General features: G+C 42.7%; 1 protein-coding gene across 11 annotated transcripts in view; it reads right to left on the reverse strand.

Annotated features, from left to right (window-relative positions):
• KDM2B (lysine demethylase 2B) overlaps positions 1-17,408 on the reverse strand; it is a 99,298-nt gene extending 81,890 nt beyond the window's left edge. For 9 of the 11 annotated variants that reach the window (XM_015877690.1, XM_015877696.1, XM_015877694.1 and 6 more), the window contains exons 1-4: positions 14,314-14,361; positions 13,426-13,570; positions 11,041-11,119; positions 7,309-7,355 (exon numbers count right to left, since the gene is read on the reverse strand). In XM_015877690.1, the coding sequence (XP_015733176.1) occupies positions 7,309-7,355; positions 11,041-11,119; positions 13,426-13,570; positions 14,314-14,346 (304 nt within the window). In that variant the 5' untranslated portion in view covers positions 14,347-14,361. Of the gene's footprint in view, positions 1-7,308; positions 7,356-11,040; positions 11,120-13,425; positions 13,571-13,692; positions 13,915-14,313; positions 14,362-16,866; positions 17,020-17,315 lie in introns of those variants that run through there. The other 2 variants (XM_015877687.2, XM_015877689.2) reach the window with 2 other exon arrangements.
• Positions 17,409-17,411: the final 3 nt, after the last annotated feature.

The following is a 17,411-nucleotide window of genomic DNA, read 5'->3' on the forward strand; positions in this document are numbered from 1 at the left end:
GTCTTGAGGAACTATTTTAACTATTTGTGACAGAATTAAGATGTGCGTGACAAATAGCTTGATGCCTGCAGTCAGAAACCAACATTGAATGCTGAAAGTCAGGTTTGCTGCTCCCTCTTGATCTTTATTCTTCCTCAGGGAAAAACATCCCTGGGCTGCAAAGCAGGCTTTCAGCAGAGCCCTAGGAAGCCTGCTGGCTTCACCAATGGTTTAACTGTACCTAGAGTTGCAGCTTTGACCTGAATCCCAGTCAACCCCTCTACAGCTTCTGATCTAGAGAGCACAGATACATGATAGCCTGTACTGACTAGACAGACAAGAATCAGAGCAGAACATCCTTGCTGAAATGGATAAGATGCCCCATGCTTCAGAACCAGCAGCAAGAGTCCAGCTGGGCACTTCCACACACTTCCATGTGCCCATGGTGGTTCTGCCACATGCTGTTCCCCTTCCACAGGGCAGACCCCAGCCACTGCCCTGCAGCACCAGGGCCAGAAGCAGTCCCAGACTGGAGACCTTCAGTGAGGTCAGATTATTTCCTTCTTACAGAGATGCAAGGGTGCCCATACCCAACAAGCACCTTCCATCCGCAGCATCAGGAACTCTGCCATTTGTTATAGAAGTGCCAACTTGCAATAAACCATGAGGTTAGATTTCTTCATGCAACAAAAGGTTTATTTAAAGCATGTCCACAGGAAGAGCTTAAGCAAGCAAAAAGTCTTAAACCTTAACATTATGAGACTAAAAGAGGTAAATAACGTGTTTTAGTGGTATTATGAAGAAGCCATTAATATCTTTACATCTACCCCTAAAAAAACCTCTGTGATTTCCAGCAGTTCTTGGAGCTAAACCTCAGCCATAGAAAGCCATACAAAAAAGAAAAAGGTTTCCACACTTCAGCAGGAGCAGCTTGAGACGTACATAGCTGTGGTGACAGCAAACTTCTAAAACATGCTGATTAATACTTAGCTAAGGGTATATTAAGGGTACACCTACAGCTGAAGGTAATTTTGGACTAAGGTAACTTATGACACTAGAACACACCACCAACCAAGAAATATTTAAGACTTTGCAAGATGTATCAGTTAATTTCCTTTTTCATGTTTTGACACTGTGGGTATATATCTTTTAGAGAAGTTTAATTTTCATTACAGCATTCATTCAAAGAGGATTTGCAGCTGTTTATATCTGGACAGGAACATGACTTCTTTAGCAGAACTGTCTCAGTTCAACTAAGATTTTTATTATTTTTGGAAGAGTTTTACTGTGTTAATCAAAGGACAAACTTAAAGAGTGATCAAACAGGAAGCTCAGCTCTAAAAATAGGGATGGTTCTACTTCCAAAATGGCAAGGCAGCAGACGTGCTAAACATGGGCAAACATCATTATTTCTTTTTTATTAAGCATAAGGAGGGAGCATCAAAGAAAACATTTTTATTTTATTGCACAGAAGCCCTGATTGTGAATCAAGGCTCACTCAACACCAAGGCAGAAGACCACATCTATCATGTCTTAGCCCAGCATCAGTGCTGAGAGCTAAACTGGGACAAAACAGAAATAGAAAGTCCGCCTGCTCTGTGTGAGGGAGGAAGAAGGCTGGGTTAGGTTTCTACTTGTAAAGCCTTCTGAGGCACCTCACGGAACCCAATCCAGTAAGCAGGAAGGAGACAAGAGAGCACTACTAGAAACGGGGAGAGCAGGAAGAGAAGAAAGAAGAGCAGGACACCAGTTTAGATTTGATTAGTTGGCAGGGCAAGAAAATGTGCTGTTAGATGCAGTGCCAATGAGTAGCACTAAGAATAGAAATGTTATAACTTGTATGACAAAAATGATTGTCTGGCACCAGAGCATGGTAAAAGAACTCAAGGGGGTTCTAAGTAGTTTCTAATGTTAATTCTGCCCAAGAGGAGGTCCAGCACAGCTCCACAACATGCCCACTGTACCCAGCTCGCTTGACTCCCCCTTGATCTGAGCAAGCAAAAAGCAGATCAGAAGTGACATGACTGTGTCTCCGCACACATATGCCTACATGTCCCACAGATGCCACGATGAACAAACAAAAACCAATCACTAAATCAAGCTGCTGCTGCTGGCAGCCAGGTACATTGATCCCTCCATTGTTAGTGGTCCACAGCTGCTGATCATGGCAGCACCTGCTCCAGGCTGAAAGGATTTCTCTCCACTTTTTCACAAACTATGATGGGATCAGGGGGTGAAATGAGTTATGTTCAGTAGAGCAGCCTCACCAACACAGGACAGATGCAAAGGAAACAGGAGAGGTCGCTCAAGGGAAAAGAAAGAAGAGACAAAAGGGATGTGCCAGTGTTTCTTCAATGTAGCACTTGGAAAGGGGACATCTGCCAGATAAGAACTGGAATTAATTGCTCCAACAGAACAGCACTTTTTTTTGAGTGGTCCTTATGTTTCCACTACGTAGTTCTCACATAGAAAAAGAAATGCAACAGCTGGAAGTTTAGGCAGCTCACACCACCAGCACGATACAAACCACTTCGGTGACAGACTGTTGGTTTGAGTCCATCCTACCTTTGGGGTACCTGAAAGTTCCTGTTTCAGTAGTAACATTTATTTGCTGATCTCATTGAGATTCAACTTGGCAGAAATCCTTATTACAGAAAAGCCTCAGCATGAAGCACTTTGGCAATCCCAGCAGCATCACTGTGAGGACAACTGGAGCCTGATTTATTAAAGAAAAAAAAGTCTGAAATAAATACTGGAGATTTTAAAACATATTTTGGCCATGGAACAGTATATTGGAAGAACTGATCGTTTTCATAAAATCTCAATGAAATTTTTTTTATAATAGTGCAAGAATAGCTTTAAAACACCTGTGGCAAATCACTGGCATTGATCTACACTGCTTACTGATTTTCCATTTTCCCTTTGAAAAAAGTGATAGTCAAGTCTATAGCTCAGTACCCTTAAATCACAGGCTTTAGTTTTGCAAAGGAAACAGCACCTACACGCAATTATTTCACAGACACTTATGGAGAACATCCCAGCTCCATCCTGCAACAACTCACCCTTATCTCCTGTCCTCAAAATGTTGCTGGATCCCCTGCACCTCAGCTGCCAGAGCTGCCACCCATGGCTCCCAGCCACCTAATGAACACAGAGTGCATTGTGCAGGACCCTGAGCCTAAGTATCCTCTGTGTCAGTTCTCACAGAAAGTGAAGAACAAGCCCACAGGTTGTTTTATTAATGAAACGATAAAGATGCCAAATATGGGAGGGGAGGTACAATGTAAGATCATCTTATACAAAAGTCTCATCCATTGTGTTTTGAAAAAACCCACACTACTTGAACAGGAGGAAGAGACCAATGCCTCCTGGAGGTGCAGCACCTCATGGCTCCTGAGCCAGGCTCCTGGCTCAGCCCTTTGTCTCTAAAAACTGTGCTCCAATTCACAGGATAAATCCCTGCTGACAGAGAACCATCCTCATCAAGCCCTCTGTACAAGTCTGAGGGCAGACTTCTGCACTTCCTTTGGACAGGCAGGTTAATTTTGGAAATTACGCCTTATAAACAAGCTTTTCTAATGAGCCTCCTTCTTTACTCCTCTCAGTCTCCAATTTCACAACTGCCTTGAAACAAATGAAGCGTTGCTCTATAGAAAAGGCATTCAGAAGAATGATGGAAAGTTCTCTGAACTGCAGTGCGTGGCTGCTTTGTTGTTCTTTTGTCTCTGCACAACTAATTTCCTTTCACAGGATGGAGAACCTTACATAGATGAAGACAAAATTTCCCCTACTTGCCTGCAGACCACACTATGAGCCTCTAACTTGCTTTGTAGTTTGATGTGAACTCAGCCATGATACAATTTTCAGAGCAGATCAGTTTCGGAGGTGGAACAAATATGTAGGAGGGACGAATAATGATAAAATCACTAGGAAGCAGTTGCTCAGAAAGAGTTAATCTAAGGCTTTGCAGATGTACAAACATGGCCCACAAAGCTACATCCAGGTGGAGATTGCCCCAGCCTGCAATAAGATGAAGTGATGCATGTTACAGAGCCCAGTGGCACATGAAACACTTTGGCTTCTGGACATCAAAGACTAAAGCAAATGATTGCATGTGGTTCCTGAATCCGGAGACAGCAAAGGCTAGAAGATGGTCAGCTGCTGCTTGGCTTTTAACAAGGTGATCACCTTTCTCCTGCTTCATTCTTAGGTTAACACTGGTAAGTGTATTTCCCTTATTCTTTAGTGAAATTCACATAAAACATTCACACAGGTCTGGTTGGAGATAACACCTTCCTGCCCATCTGTGACAAACACTTCAGCTGCAACTCAACAGTATCACTGGTGGAAGAAACTGTCACAACAGGGCCCTGGAAAATATCAGTATACCAGCACTACATGCGAAAAGCAAAAATAAGAAGCTTGCAGCACTAACACTGCAGCTACTAGTGTAGATGTTTATGGAGTTGCTAAGAGGGCCAGTGACACTCTTTGCAAAATTTTAAGTCAGCCAGCTGATGAAGAGATGACAATGACATCCCGTCCTTCAGAAGTAGCAATCAAAACCACCTTAGGCAATGAAATCAAAGCCCAGTTGTTATTAAATTACAACAGACTTTGTCTTCTTTCAAGAGTTATCTCAAGTTCCGAGGCAGCTCAGGAATTCCTTTCCTCTTCTCCCTTTGTATCCTTGGCTCAAAGCCATTTCACCAACCAGACAAATTCCAACTGCTGAAATTAATCCATTGTTTCAGCCTTAGAGAATATGCAGGATATCTTCCCTACAAGGCAGGAGTCTACTTACAACCATTATCCCAGCTGTGCAGTTTCAAGTGTTTGTCCTTAAAAGCCTTTTGTATGAAAAGGCATTTTGTACACGTTACACATGGGTGCACATTCATACAAAGCAGCATGCAGGTCACAAACATTCCCAAAGTAAATATCAGCTGCTACAGGCATTGTTTTAAACAATGAAAACAAAGCAAATTCCAAAAAGCAATGGCAACATTTCTTTGGAAGTTTGCTGAAATGTTAACAAATGGACACAGAAGCACAAATAAGGTCAACCAGAAATCAAGAAAATCACTTTTTTTCTCCTCATTATTGCCACAGGCTACAGTTCTTAAGGTGAAATTTAAAAAGCTAAGCTACCAAGTATTATTATTTCCTTGTTATGTACAGATGCCCAAATACGAAGTGATACTACAATCACACTGTAAATGCAAATTATTTACAGAATAATTTGAGGTCAATAGCTTTGTGCAGAATTTAAGTGCTTTCACAATATCCAACACCTACTCTTTAAAGCTTTCCATAACAAGTATACTTCCCTGACTCTAAGAGAACGATAGGTATAATATACTGGTGCTATTAAAAACTATGAGCTCTTAAAAACTTTAAAGAGGATGCAACAAAGTACATAATTCCAAAGTAAAGAACAAAGCTGAGATTTGCTCTTAGTCTCAATGAAACTGTTACAGCACAAATTGCAGCGACAGACGATGCCACATAAGAACCTCATGTGAGTTTCATTATTTACCCTTTAGCTTTAACTTACCATCTACCCTTTAGATTTAACTTATCATCAACTCCCTAAATATTTTAGATTTTTGAAAGATCAAAGCTTCCATCTGTGATGCCAGAAGTCATGATCGTATTACGGAATAAAAGGCAACAGGTGACAGTGTCCTGTGCCAAATTACAGGTTCAACACAATGGCTTCGAGGGAGTTTGTCCAAACCCAGTGAAAAAAAGATGTGACATGCAGTACATGGCCTGGAGCACACAGTGGATTGCTGAACCAGCTGGGAGCAAGGGCACACCTTAATGTAAAGGTTAATCTAAATGTTAATTACAATTGTTAATTGTGCTCCATTGTTTTATAAACATCCTCCTGCTTTGCTGGCCATGTACACAGGAATCTCCACCCCCAATATTTCAGGAGACATCAATCTTGAGGAAGTGCAACTCCCACACTTTGACTTTTGGACAGGAAAAACAGTGCTGCTATACAATGCTATGCTGCTCCAAAACATCTCAGCATCTGAGCCTCAACTCCAACACTTCCAGAAGCAAAAATGTCAACTTCTCAGCAATGGAACAAACTCACAGAACACTGCAAACAGGGCCCAGCACTTGGCATCTCCACAACAAAAAGAGGTGATCAAGTATCTACACATAGCCATTTATTAGGAAATCTGTAAGTTTGGAATTACAAATACACTCACACTGTCCTGACTTAACTGCAAACCAACCAAGAGCAATGCTACTAAATAGCAATTCCCACAGCACTTCAACATTTTAACCCAAAGAGGTTCTTTCCAGAGCTTATAAACGATTATAAATTAAGTAACATTGCCAAGTTTTGTTTGTGAAGGAAGGTTAGCAGAGATAACCTCTCTTTCACTGATAACCCCAGCTAAGAGAAATGTAGCCCAAGTTTCTCTCCTTTGTTTTTCTTAACAGCAGCCTTCAGGTTTGATATCCCTATTGATTATCAAACAACCAATTCTCAGAAATTCTTTCAGAACAGACTACTCTAAAAGATTAACTCCTGCCACAACACAGGTGAATAACAACAATCAACTCCGGCTAACAAGAATGCAGCTAAAGGTCTCTGAAGGACAGCAGCTACACAACCCGGAGCTCCACTGGCTCCACAGACATGCCTCAGCAGAGTGCAGTATCACTTTTCAGTAACTATTTCAGAGACAGTATAAACACATCCATCTTAAGTAAAAGAAGAGTTCAAAGAAACATACTGTGTAATCTCCTACTCGGAAAGTAGCTTAAGTTTTTTTCTTCTGCCAAAATTGCTAGGAAACATTTGATGACCGCAGTCACCACTTCTGCTTTATGTCTTATCGAAGACAGGCAGTTTGCAGAGCTTTGTGCTCAGTCCCTTTAGCGGCCTTTCCTCCAAGCACTGACCTGGCCTGACACTGATAAAGTCTGTGAGAAGAGCACAGGCAAAAGGTGATAGGGCTCTGATCACACCTTTTACCAACAGATGCTCTACAACAGATAAAAGAAGAGGAACTCAATTGATGGAACTGCTGCTTTCCAAGATCACAAAAGTGTACATAGAACACCTGTTAAGAGCAAAAGCATTCAATTTCCTTTAAACAGCCAATTATCCGGCATGAGATCAGAGCCTCGTCAGCCCAACTACCAATTAGGGTTTCCCCCAGCCTTTTTAATTTACAAATTACTTCTTTATTCTTTTTCCCAGATTCTGTTATCACAAATGTCTGCAAACACAACCAGACAAGTATTTCAGAGCAATTCTGCTTTGTGTAGAGTTAGTCCAGTGCATTCAAAATAACTTACCCACTAATAGCTTCACATCTCTGACGGTGAAATCCGGGTCAGGCATCCTATAATTAGCAAAGAAAGCAATGTTAAATACCATCAGGGTAAGAATATGTACACTTTTGTTATTATAATAAAAGAGACTATATAGTGGCCTTTGTCCATAATACAGTAGGTAGAATCAAGGCCTCACTGAGGCATGGACAGTGCAAGTGCTAATGGCACACGGTGCCCTCACATTGGCCAGCATACAAAAGTTCCTCTGCTCATAACAAACTAGAAGAGGCATCTTTCCGAGCACTCTCTAGCAACACTGCGGTGGGAGAAACAGAAAAGGGTTGGAAGTGATTTCAGTGAAATCCCAGACCTTCACAGCTCCTTTCTGCTAGGCAGCTCACTGTGCTCCATGCATATTCTCCAATTTTTCCAGTGGACACAGTTTAGAAATAAAGAACCAAAATTAACAAATATAACCATCTTTGTTTTGAAGGCTATTCCAGACCTCCTTGCCTGATAGAAGACAACCCAGCCGTTATTTGATGGGTACAGAAGTAGCTGTTAGATTCAATTCAAGCTAACTGAGATAAATTATTTCATAATTGGTTCACTGATGTTGACACATTTATAAGATCACTTACATCTTAAGTGTTTAATATACATACAGTGAGTGAATTTTAAGTGTTGGGAGAGAGTAAAAGTCTGCAATTCATTGACTGGATGGGAAAAAAAAAACAAAAAACAGTAGTGGGGTTTTTAAGGTGATTGACTTCAAATTAATGAGATTATTTCACATCTTCATTTAGCACAAGACTGAGGAAGGAATTGTGAGGAAAACCAGCCCTGTAGGAACTGCCAGTTAGGAGCTCTGTCCCTCTGCCATGGGTGGAAAACCAACAACTTGCTTCTGGTATGGTGCTTTTGACACAATCCAGTTAGAAATCACAAGCATACAGCCTACATGCAAACTTTCAGAGTTCTTATACCAAGAAAACACCAAAAGGCACAGTTAGAAAAATGAACTTAGTGTCACACGTGCATCTTCAGAACTATTTGCCAAAGCTTGTTTGTTCACTCGCTTCGCCCTTATCACCTTTCTCCTGTGGAATGAGGAGGCTGTACAACATCTTTTGTTAGGTTGCTGCCAACCCTCACATCTTTGCATTTACTGATGAGGGCCCCACAGCTTTGGAATTTGCTCCCTTGCAAGAACGAAGCAGCCTGAATCAAAGCCCATCTTAATATCCAAGCTCTAATAAGTCAGAAGCAGGGAAGGAGGAACTATTTGGGGGCAATAAGAATAACAAGGCTTACATCCAGGTGCCAGAGTTTGCCATTGCTTTATGTCAGGTGCAGAGCTGATCTGCAGAAATCAAAATAAATTTGACAGCCAAATCAGGGAACAGCCCTAATGCAGATGCATACAAACAAACCCATTATTTCTGAGAGCTCCAGCAGCAGCTGAAAATCAACTTTACTCAAACTGGAAAAATAAAATTAATAGCTGTTTGGAAAGCACACCTGGCATATTCTTGTTTTTTCCTCTGCATCCTCAGGATGTGTTGTACAAAAAGTACACCAAGAAAAGAATTTCAGGCTTGAACGCAGCAGGTTTCAACTACAAGAAGCCATACTGTAGCTGAGTTACACCTTGGGAGGCCCAGTTTTAAATCAAGTCTGTTCTGCTTGCTGCTGAGACTGTAAATTGCTGTACTCCATCCTCAGCCTCACTTGCACAACTGACACAGACAGCCCTATACAATTAGGGCTGTTTTACTACTGCTCCATGTTCAGATGAGAGACAATGTATTTCCAAGCAGCACTCTCTCTCCAAGGTACAGTAATAAGAATGATCAAACAGCTCTACGAAAACAAGATTACCTTCTACTAATGGATCACAGGTGGATCTTTCTGCTTCTAGCTACAGAAGTAACAGCTCATAATGATCAGAAACTCACGTGAAATCAATTTCCAAAGTTCAGTTATAACAATTTTTCCTCATTCATCTTATTTTTCAACATTTTGGAGTATCCCCAGTCAGTGACCAGGCTGTTCAGCTGCGCTTTGTACATCTGCCAGCCACAGACTTGCAAGCTGACTGCTGAACATCAAACAGAAGTGTGGAAATTCTCATATCATGTATTTTATACACCACTGCATCTCAAAAGTCACCTTACACGTATATGGTAGATTAGGTGATCCATAAATGATAAATATAGCCTGCTGTAGACAGGAGACAGTATTGCCATGAAATGGGTTTATATTTCCATTATGGTGAAACAGACAATCCCACTGGTTCTATGCAGGATCCATTCAAAGCTCATGTATCAGGTAAAGTCACTCTTACTTTTATCAGCATACTAACTGATTGAGATATGGAAGTTGGTGATACGGATTTTATGCTCAAAAGCATTCTTAAAGGAAGCTTCAGTGTTTTTCACTCCTCTTTCCTCTTTGGTGGTGAATTCCATCTCCAGTATTACAATGATACCAGTAGTTGGTAGGAAACAGAAACGCAGGTTAGACAAGCCTGGCTGCTGAGAATACTTTAAGCTCATCATGGCAAAATAAAGCACTTATTCTCCTTCATCACTCATTCTTCTTCACCACTCAATGCATTAGTACTCTAAGAAAAAGAATCCAAAAGAATCAGGAATTCAACTCCAAAACTCTTACTGTGGATTAGTATTTATTCCACTTCTACCTACTTACAATCCAGTTCTGAAGTCAAAAGACTCATTATTTTAACTGCCAGAACTCCAAAAAGCCAATTGAAAATGAAGAGTGATGCCATGCTTGGTCTTGTTAGTCCTTCACATCCAACCCATGTATCAGAAGTGCTATTTATTGAACTACCCTGATAATAATTACCTCAAAAAGGTAGCTTACTTTCAGTGGTCTTCACTGATGACTGATACATGCTGTGTATATACACACAAATAAGCATTTGAGCAAGGCTATTTTTGGACCACAGCAAAATAGACCTGTAATCTCACCTCTCCTTAGATTATACTGAGGTAGCTTAGCTTTGTTAATACCCAATTTTTTTAATAGCTCATAGCATTAAACTGTGCGATGTGCAGCTGAAGTTGAGTGAAGTAATAGTTCTTCCTGGCTCCACCCCTTCCAATCACTCAGGTACACTGCATGCACCTGAGCTCCCCTGGGTTAGCCCTGCCTTCCAACCAAGTGCTCCGTCACTGCTTCAAGCCGTGACTTAGCATTTCTCTCTTTGACACTGCCACATTTATTAAAAAGGACTTGTAAAATTTGCTTATTAAAATACCAGATCCTTTATGACTGGATATTAAGAAAATGTAAACTCAGAAAGGCTCTAGTAACACCACATTTTAAATATTTACAAAGTAGTAGCACTCTGAGAAGATAAAATTATCAAGGAGAAAGACAAGCAACATTAGACTTTCCACCTGTAATGCAGAAAATGATTGAGAAGTCAAAAACTGAAGGGCGGTTGTTCTGTCTTTGCAGCACTGATTGAAAGTAAGAACGTTTGAATTTTATTTCTACATTTATCACCAGTTAATTTTTGACTACACTAGATGCATTTAAGTTTTATAGAACTCTGTATCCTGTTTTTAAGGAGAAAAAAAAATCACTCTTTCTCAAGGGTGCTGACAGTCCAACTAACGATGATACCTTTTAAAATCATTAGAATAACCATCATAAATAAAAGCAAAGCGTAACGGTGGTTTTATAGAAGAGTTTCTTAATCAAGATTTGGTGGTAACTTACTTAATTCCCAGTCCATCCTTATTTCTGAAGATAAGTGGAACTCTGAGAGCTTCTCTTTGCACGTACTCAAAAGTAAAATCTGTTTGAACAAGGAATTAAAATCCAAAATCAATTACAATGGCATTAGCTCCTCACATTGTGTTCTCTCAAAATGCAACCTGTTCTCCTCATCTCATCGATGAACTCTGCTATTACTCAGAGAAAAATATAAACAAAACACATTTTTAAGTCCAAACCAGAAACCAAATGGAAGACAACACTCTCCCAGCTGCTCTCTATTTTTCCTGTTCGTTGTTGCATGTAGAATAGAATCCAGTCACCTGGTCAGTTAAGATCTGGGCTGAAACATTCAGGTTGTAACAAAATAGCAAATTAACAGTTAAAAGAGAATCTTAACCAAATTACTGCAAATCAGCAGAGTACTTTTGGGGCAAATGAGTAATCCAAACTAAAGTTCTTACATTGTACATTTCAAGCTATAGTTTTGTTTGTTTTTTTTTCAACTAGAGGAAAGTTTTCCTCTGAGCATCATTTGAGTACAGCACAAAGCCCTGATGCTGTGAACATGTTTTGTTTCCATGAGGATTATTACTTTCAGCTGATGACATTCCCCTAATTAACTAGAAATCTAACTGCAGGAACTAATATGCAGAAACTGCGTACAGCTGTTGGCACTTAAGAAGGTGGTGAAAATGAATAGTTTTTGTGTGGAGGTCACAGAATGGCACACCAACAAACAAAATTAAATGCAAGTTTGTTAACACTGACCAGCATCACCTTGTTGCTTCACCCTGAGGATTATACGGATTTAGGCTTTCCTGTGGATTTCTTTATGCGGTGGTCTGATACAATAGCAGTGATTCAGGGATTAGAAAGTTACAAGGCAGCAATTTGTGCGAGCAGTGCCTGCAGAACCCCACAGTTCTCTTGGAACTAGCATTCATGCACTGCTTTAAACTGGAAAGTAGTGTTTGAATCTTTAGCAGTTAAGCATGACGCTGCCAAAGACACAAATCATTTAATGCATTATCTATTTCCCTCTCCTTTAACAAACTTTTCCTTGCCACATGCAGTTTCTAATTATGACAGGAATTGATGTGATATTCCTACCTCGAGTTGTCACATCAGAGCAGTCTAATTATAGTTATTTACAAAAACATTACAATTACAGACACATTACTTCCACTAGTCTGTGGATAAGGATAATTAATACTCTAATTAAATATTCCTATATTAGGCAAACCCTCATTTCTAATATGCATTCACCTTCTAACAGATCTGGCCTTAGTTCAATAAGCCACAGATATATTTTGAAGAAAACTTTCATCCAAGGCACAGCACACAAATATCAAGAATAACAACAGTTGAAGAAGCAGAGACAGATTTACAGCTGAGCAAACGAGCAGCTATGATGCTTGTGAAGAAAACTTCCAACCCCCAGTACTGGCAGGAAAGAAAAGTCAAAGGAGAGTTATCATCAAAAATAAAGACAAAGATGTGGGGAATAGAAGTAAGTATCACTCAACCAACCCCACGTGTTCATAAAACCTGACTTTTTTATTGTAACTAAACACTTTCATTGCTCTGCCTCAAATCAATTCAGCACCTGGATTTACAGGAAAAAATAAACCAACAGTAAAGAAATAAAAACAACAAACAGAAAGGCAGAGCCATTCTTCAGAATGCCCCCACGAGCTTTTAAATCCCTTGTGGGACTGAACAAAGTGGACACAGACCACAACAAACTAACAAAAGACTCCCATTTATTTTCAGGTTCCTCAGATAGGGGAATGCTACCCAGAGATGTTAGGGCTGCTCAGCCAGGTGAAGGTCAGTGCAGGGCAACGGCAAACACCTGGAAAATTCATTAACATTTTTGAGCTAAAAAAGAGTAGGTGCTCACATTTATTTCAGAGGAAGAAGGGGTCAGGGCGAAGCTTATCTCCTAAACAAACACATTCCTAAATAAAATAGGTATTTAATTTCTCCACCACATTAACTTTTCTAAAAGGTGCTTAAATGCTCGTGCAAAACGAAGCCTGCATGAGAAAAAGGAAGTTTCTTAACTAAGTTAGCAGCCCCACAGTTACAGCCATTTCGGAAGGACTGCAGCAAAACCCTTCCCTGGGCAAGGATGTTCACAGTCCTCAGGGGAGCAACTCGGTGACAGCCCCAGCCTCAGGGTTGCGGTTCTGCCCACACGGGTCTCCGACACCGGGCACACCGAGCTGTTCTAGTAACTCAACAAGAGCCGGGAACACAAAGAACTTAGCGAGTGGGGAAGCCCGGCCCTGCGAGCGGCTCGTGGGTGCACCCGCAGCCAAAGCACCCGGCCCAGGGGGCGGCTCCCCGATGCCCGACACGTGGAGGCGGCCGCGGCCGTACCTTTCCCATCCATAGAGTGCACGAAATCCCCGCGGTACGTTTTGCTCTTTAATTTCTCCTCCAGATTGAAACTCCTGATGCTGACGATTTCCTCCACGTCCGAGAGGTCCTCGTGCTCATCGTACCTCCTCCTGCCAATGGGGCGCTGCAAAACACAAAGCACACGGGGCGGAAAAGTGGGGTCGGCAGGGAGGGTGATGCGATCAGCAGTAAGGGCACGAAATTCACCAAGTCTCCCCCAGTGCGAACCCCAGCCGCGTACCGCACCTTCTCCATCTCCTGACAGCGCTAACAGGTGCTGAGACGCGAGAAAAGCCAAACAGGGGCGAGAACAAGCGCAGCCCCAACCGCCGGTTGTTGTTATTTTGCTGCACGTGAACACGGGACCACTCCGAGGGAAGGGGGAGGTGGGCGTAGAGGGTATCGTTTACCCTCGAGCACAGTGTTAAGGTTTCGGTATTTACATAATCCCGGGGTTTCCATAGCCACGCCGGAAGCCGCAATTTAAAAGCTGGGCGCATTATGTAACGCCGCGATGAATTTCCCCCCCCCCCCAACCCCTTATCGCGGCCGGAGTCTGCGCGCTTCTACCGGAGCCCGAAGTCGGGGGAGGAAAGGGTTAACGGGGGGTCGGGGCGGCTGCCCCCGCCCCGCAGCAACGCCTGGAGGTGGCAGGGGGTGCAACACGCACCGGCCCGAACCGCTGCCACGGGGAGAAATAATTGTGTCCCCTCTCCTGTTCCCCTCGGTTAATTTCCCCCCCGCGGTGTCTGCGCTGCTCTGTGGCGAACTACGGCACTCTGCAGCCGGTGCCGCTCCCTGGGAGAACAATTAGGCAAAATCAATTAAAAGGCACAAATAGGAAAGAGACCGAAGGCAGCTACACACCAATCTTCTTCCAGAGTCCTTCTCCACCTTCATTTTTTCGGAGAGTTTCATCACTTAATTATCAGTGGTTCCTGTCCCGCATGTTCGACCCAAACAGGGAGGAGGGAACACAAAAGGCAGCTGCTAAAAGTCTCGCTAGAGTTGGGCAAGTTTGCACCGGCACTTTTTTTTGGGGGGGGGGAGGGAAAGGGAGGGGAGGGGCGGCGATGTGCTGTGCCAGGTCTCGGAACCGCAGCCGGGTGGCAGCGGGCAGAGCACAGACATGAGGGGGGCAGAGAGTGGGGCTGGAAACCTGGTACTGGGGAAAGGAGTTAATGGGCTGGGGGGTGAAGTCCTGCAACGTTACACACAGCATCCAGGTTGACTCATCGATTGCATTCTAAGCACTGTATCAATGTAGTCAATATTATAACAAAAGACACATAAGTTCAACGTTGCAGGCCTTGTCGCTCATCTCTTTGGAAAGGCCCACATTGTAACAACCCGCATAACACGGATAAAGGCAGGACTCAAAGGGTTCTGATGGTGGATTGAAGGCAGCAAACTCCTCTTTCTGCATCTGCCAACAACTGTTTGCAGAACCTTGAGAAATCGTGTAATCTTTCTCTAACATGGCCCTGCTTGCAGATGATTGAACTTTATTATCATAAAGAAGGGTTGTATGGGTTATATATTGAAGTGTGGGTTGCAGATGTCCGCTATAAGGAGTGCGTTATTAATCCATAATCCTGAAAAGATGTATGGACACGCTGACCTTTCAGCCAAGATTACTCAATCTTCAAATTAAATGCACGTGTACATCTGTAGGATTGAGGGCAGAGGACTTGTCTGAGATAAATGGACGTTACTGGAGACTCATCAGACAAACAAAACACATCATCCATCCAGTGTACAGAAGTCCACCAGCAAAAGCAGAACATGGACATAAAAGGAAATCAAGCCATTTTTCTCAGTCTTTTTTTGGGGGACATGGACTATCTGAGCCTCTCAGTGCACCAAGCAAACCCAGCGAGGGCTGAGCTAATCACACACACCTGGAAACACTCGAGCACATGACTGAAATATGGAAGCATGCTTCAGAAATATCAGTATTCATCTAGAAACCTCCTAACGTAGAAAACATGTTCGTAACCTTGTTTTAAGACAGACGCGATCCCAGTGAAGCTACGATTCATTTTCCCTTTGAAATACTCCTGCAATAATTGTGTGTATTAATACCAAAACACAAAGATACAAACTTAAAAGAACCAAGGAAAAAAAGAGGGTGTATAGGATGACATCCACAGCTGCAATGGATGGGATGAAGCCATTTAGAGCAGCATCATGTGCTGCAGGATGAATGTTAACTGCTGGCAGCTGGGCTGAGGGCTCAGTTCCCCCCAGGGTCACGTTGTGGTTTCTTACCAGGGGTTCCATATCATACAAATAGTGTCATATGGTGCTGTGAGCACCTATTCTTACCAGTTCTCCTACAGAAAATATATCCAAATACAATTTTAGCAGAAAAATACGAGTACCTGTATGACAGCAGATGGATTTCTGAGGGCTCTATGAGAAGAAACTGGGGATTTCTGCTGCTCCCTCTGATTGTTTTCATGCAAAAATGATGCAGAGAATGGGCAAAGGTTACCTGTAATTCGAGGCAATAGCAGCCTGCTGCTGAAGGAGCCAATTCCTTTTTCTCATGCTTATATATCCCACGTTAAGGCTAATGTTTGTGTACCCACAGGAAACCTTGCTCGCTTCAGCAACACAAAACGAGAAAACCCTCTATATTTTTGATATGTCTGTTCTGTTGCTCTGTAGAGACCGTGGTTTAGTACAGGATGGACGGGTCAATGTGTTGAGCTGAAGGCAGAGTGCAGGACTACACCCTGTTGGCGGCCTGCTGCTATTGCACTCATTGAGGCACCAACAAACCCCGGCTTTGAACTCCCGCAGGATTTCAGAGCTCCCTGAAGCATTTCGAAGTTAATTAAACCCGAGTGACTCATCGTTTCAGCCAACTCTATAGAGGACAGAGGTGTGTGTAGTGGTGAGTAATTAGGGTTGGAAAGAAAAGAATCATCCCGTGTAGTTTATATCTCAGAATGGAGGCGTAAAATGGGACATAAAGGAAGAAAATGGATACGCTGTTTCAGTTGTAAATGGAAGATGTGTGTTGATTTTTGTTGTTGTAGTTCATTTTAAGACTGAAAACACATAAAACAGAGTAATACTTTATAACATTGTTGTATGCGGACTTTCACAGGCTTCAAATTGTCCGGATTTTTCCCTGTTTCTGTGTCAGCTGCTGTTTGGTGGTGTAAATGGAGAGAAAAGCACTGTGATCTGTGTGCACATTCTGTCATCACCTATATATATATATATATACACATATATATAAAGAATAATCTTGCAAATAGGTGAAAGGTGTTAAGAGGACCGAAGCAAACATCCTGTAGGTGCGTTGCAATTATTACTTTGAGGTGGAACATTTGAGTGCCACAGAAAATCACCCCCACTTTTAATTCCTAACAGCACTGCTGTTGTAGGAATTCAGCTCGTGCATACCTGTAGGCAGGGTCCTTGCTCGGTCTTTCTATGGTGAGAATCATCCATCTCCTTACTGGAACTCTTTAGCAGTGGATTTAAGCCTCACCTTTCCAACAGTGGCCCTTGGGGCTGTGTCACCTCTTACTGCCTGCTGTGTGCCTGCTGTTCCCTCTGTAAAACACATGGAAATAAATAGCACTGCACGGCATTGGATATTGCAAAGTTTACGAGCGCTGTCGCGGCTCTGTGGTGATGTTCTGCTAACGGCCGGCTGTTATCAGCCGCTCCCTGATAAAGTTTGCATTAACGCTGATGTAACGCTGTTGTGAGGGCTGGGGGGGGGTAAGCTGTGAAGTGAAGCGCCGGAGGAGCCGGGTTGGGGGGGGGGGCTCTGAGGGAAGGGTGGCTGCCCCGTCCCTTGTCTCTGTCCTGCGGGGGCAGATCACCACAAATGTGCGAAAAGTTACCTCAGAAAACACAGATCCCTGTCAGCAAAACGGGGGTGACGGACTCAGAACCGCACCGCGCTTCACCTCAGTGCGGGAGGCGGGAAGCGGCGGCTC

Source organism: Coturnix japonica, chromosome 15 (assembly GCF_001577835.2).
Source record: "Coturnix japonica isolate 7356 chromosome 15, Coturnix japonica 2.1, whole genome shotgun sequence".
In the NCBI taxonomy this organism is placed as follows: Eukaryota; Metazoa; Chordata; class Aves; order Galliformes; family Phasianidae; genus Coturnix; species Coturnix japonica.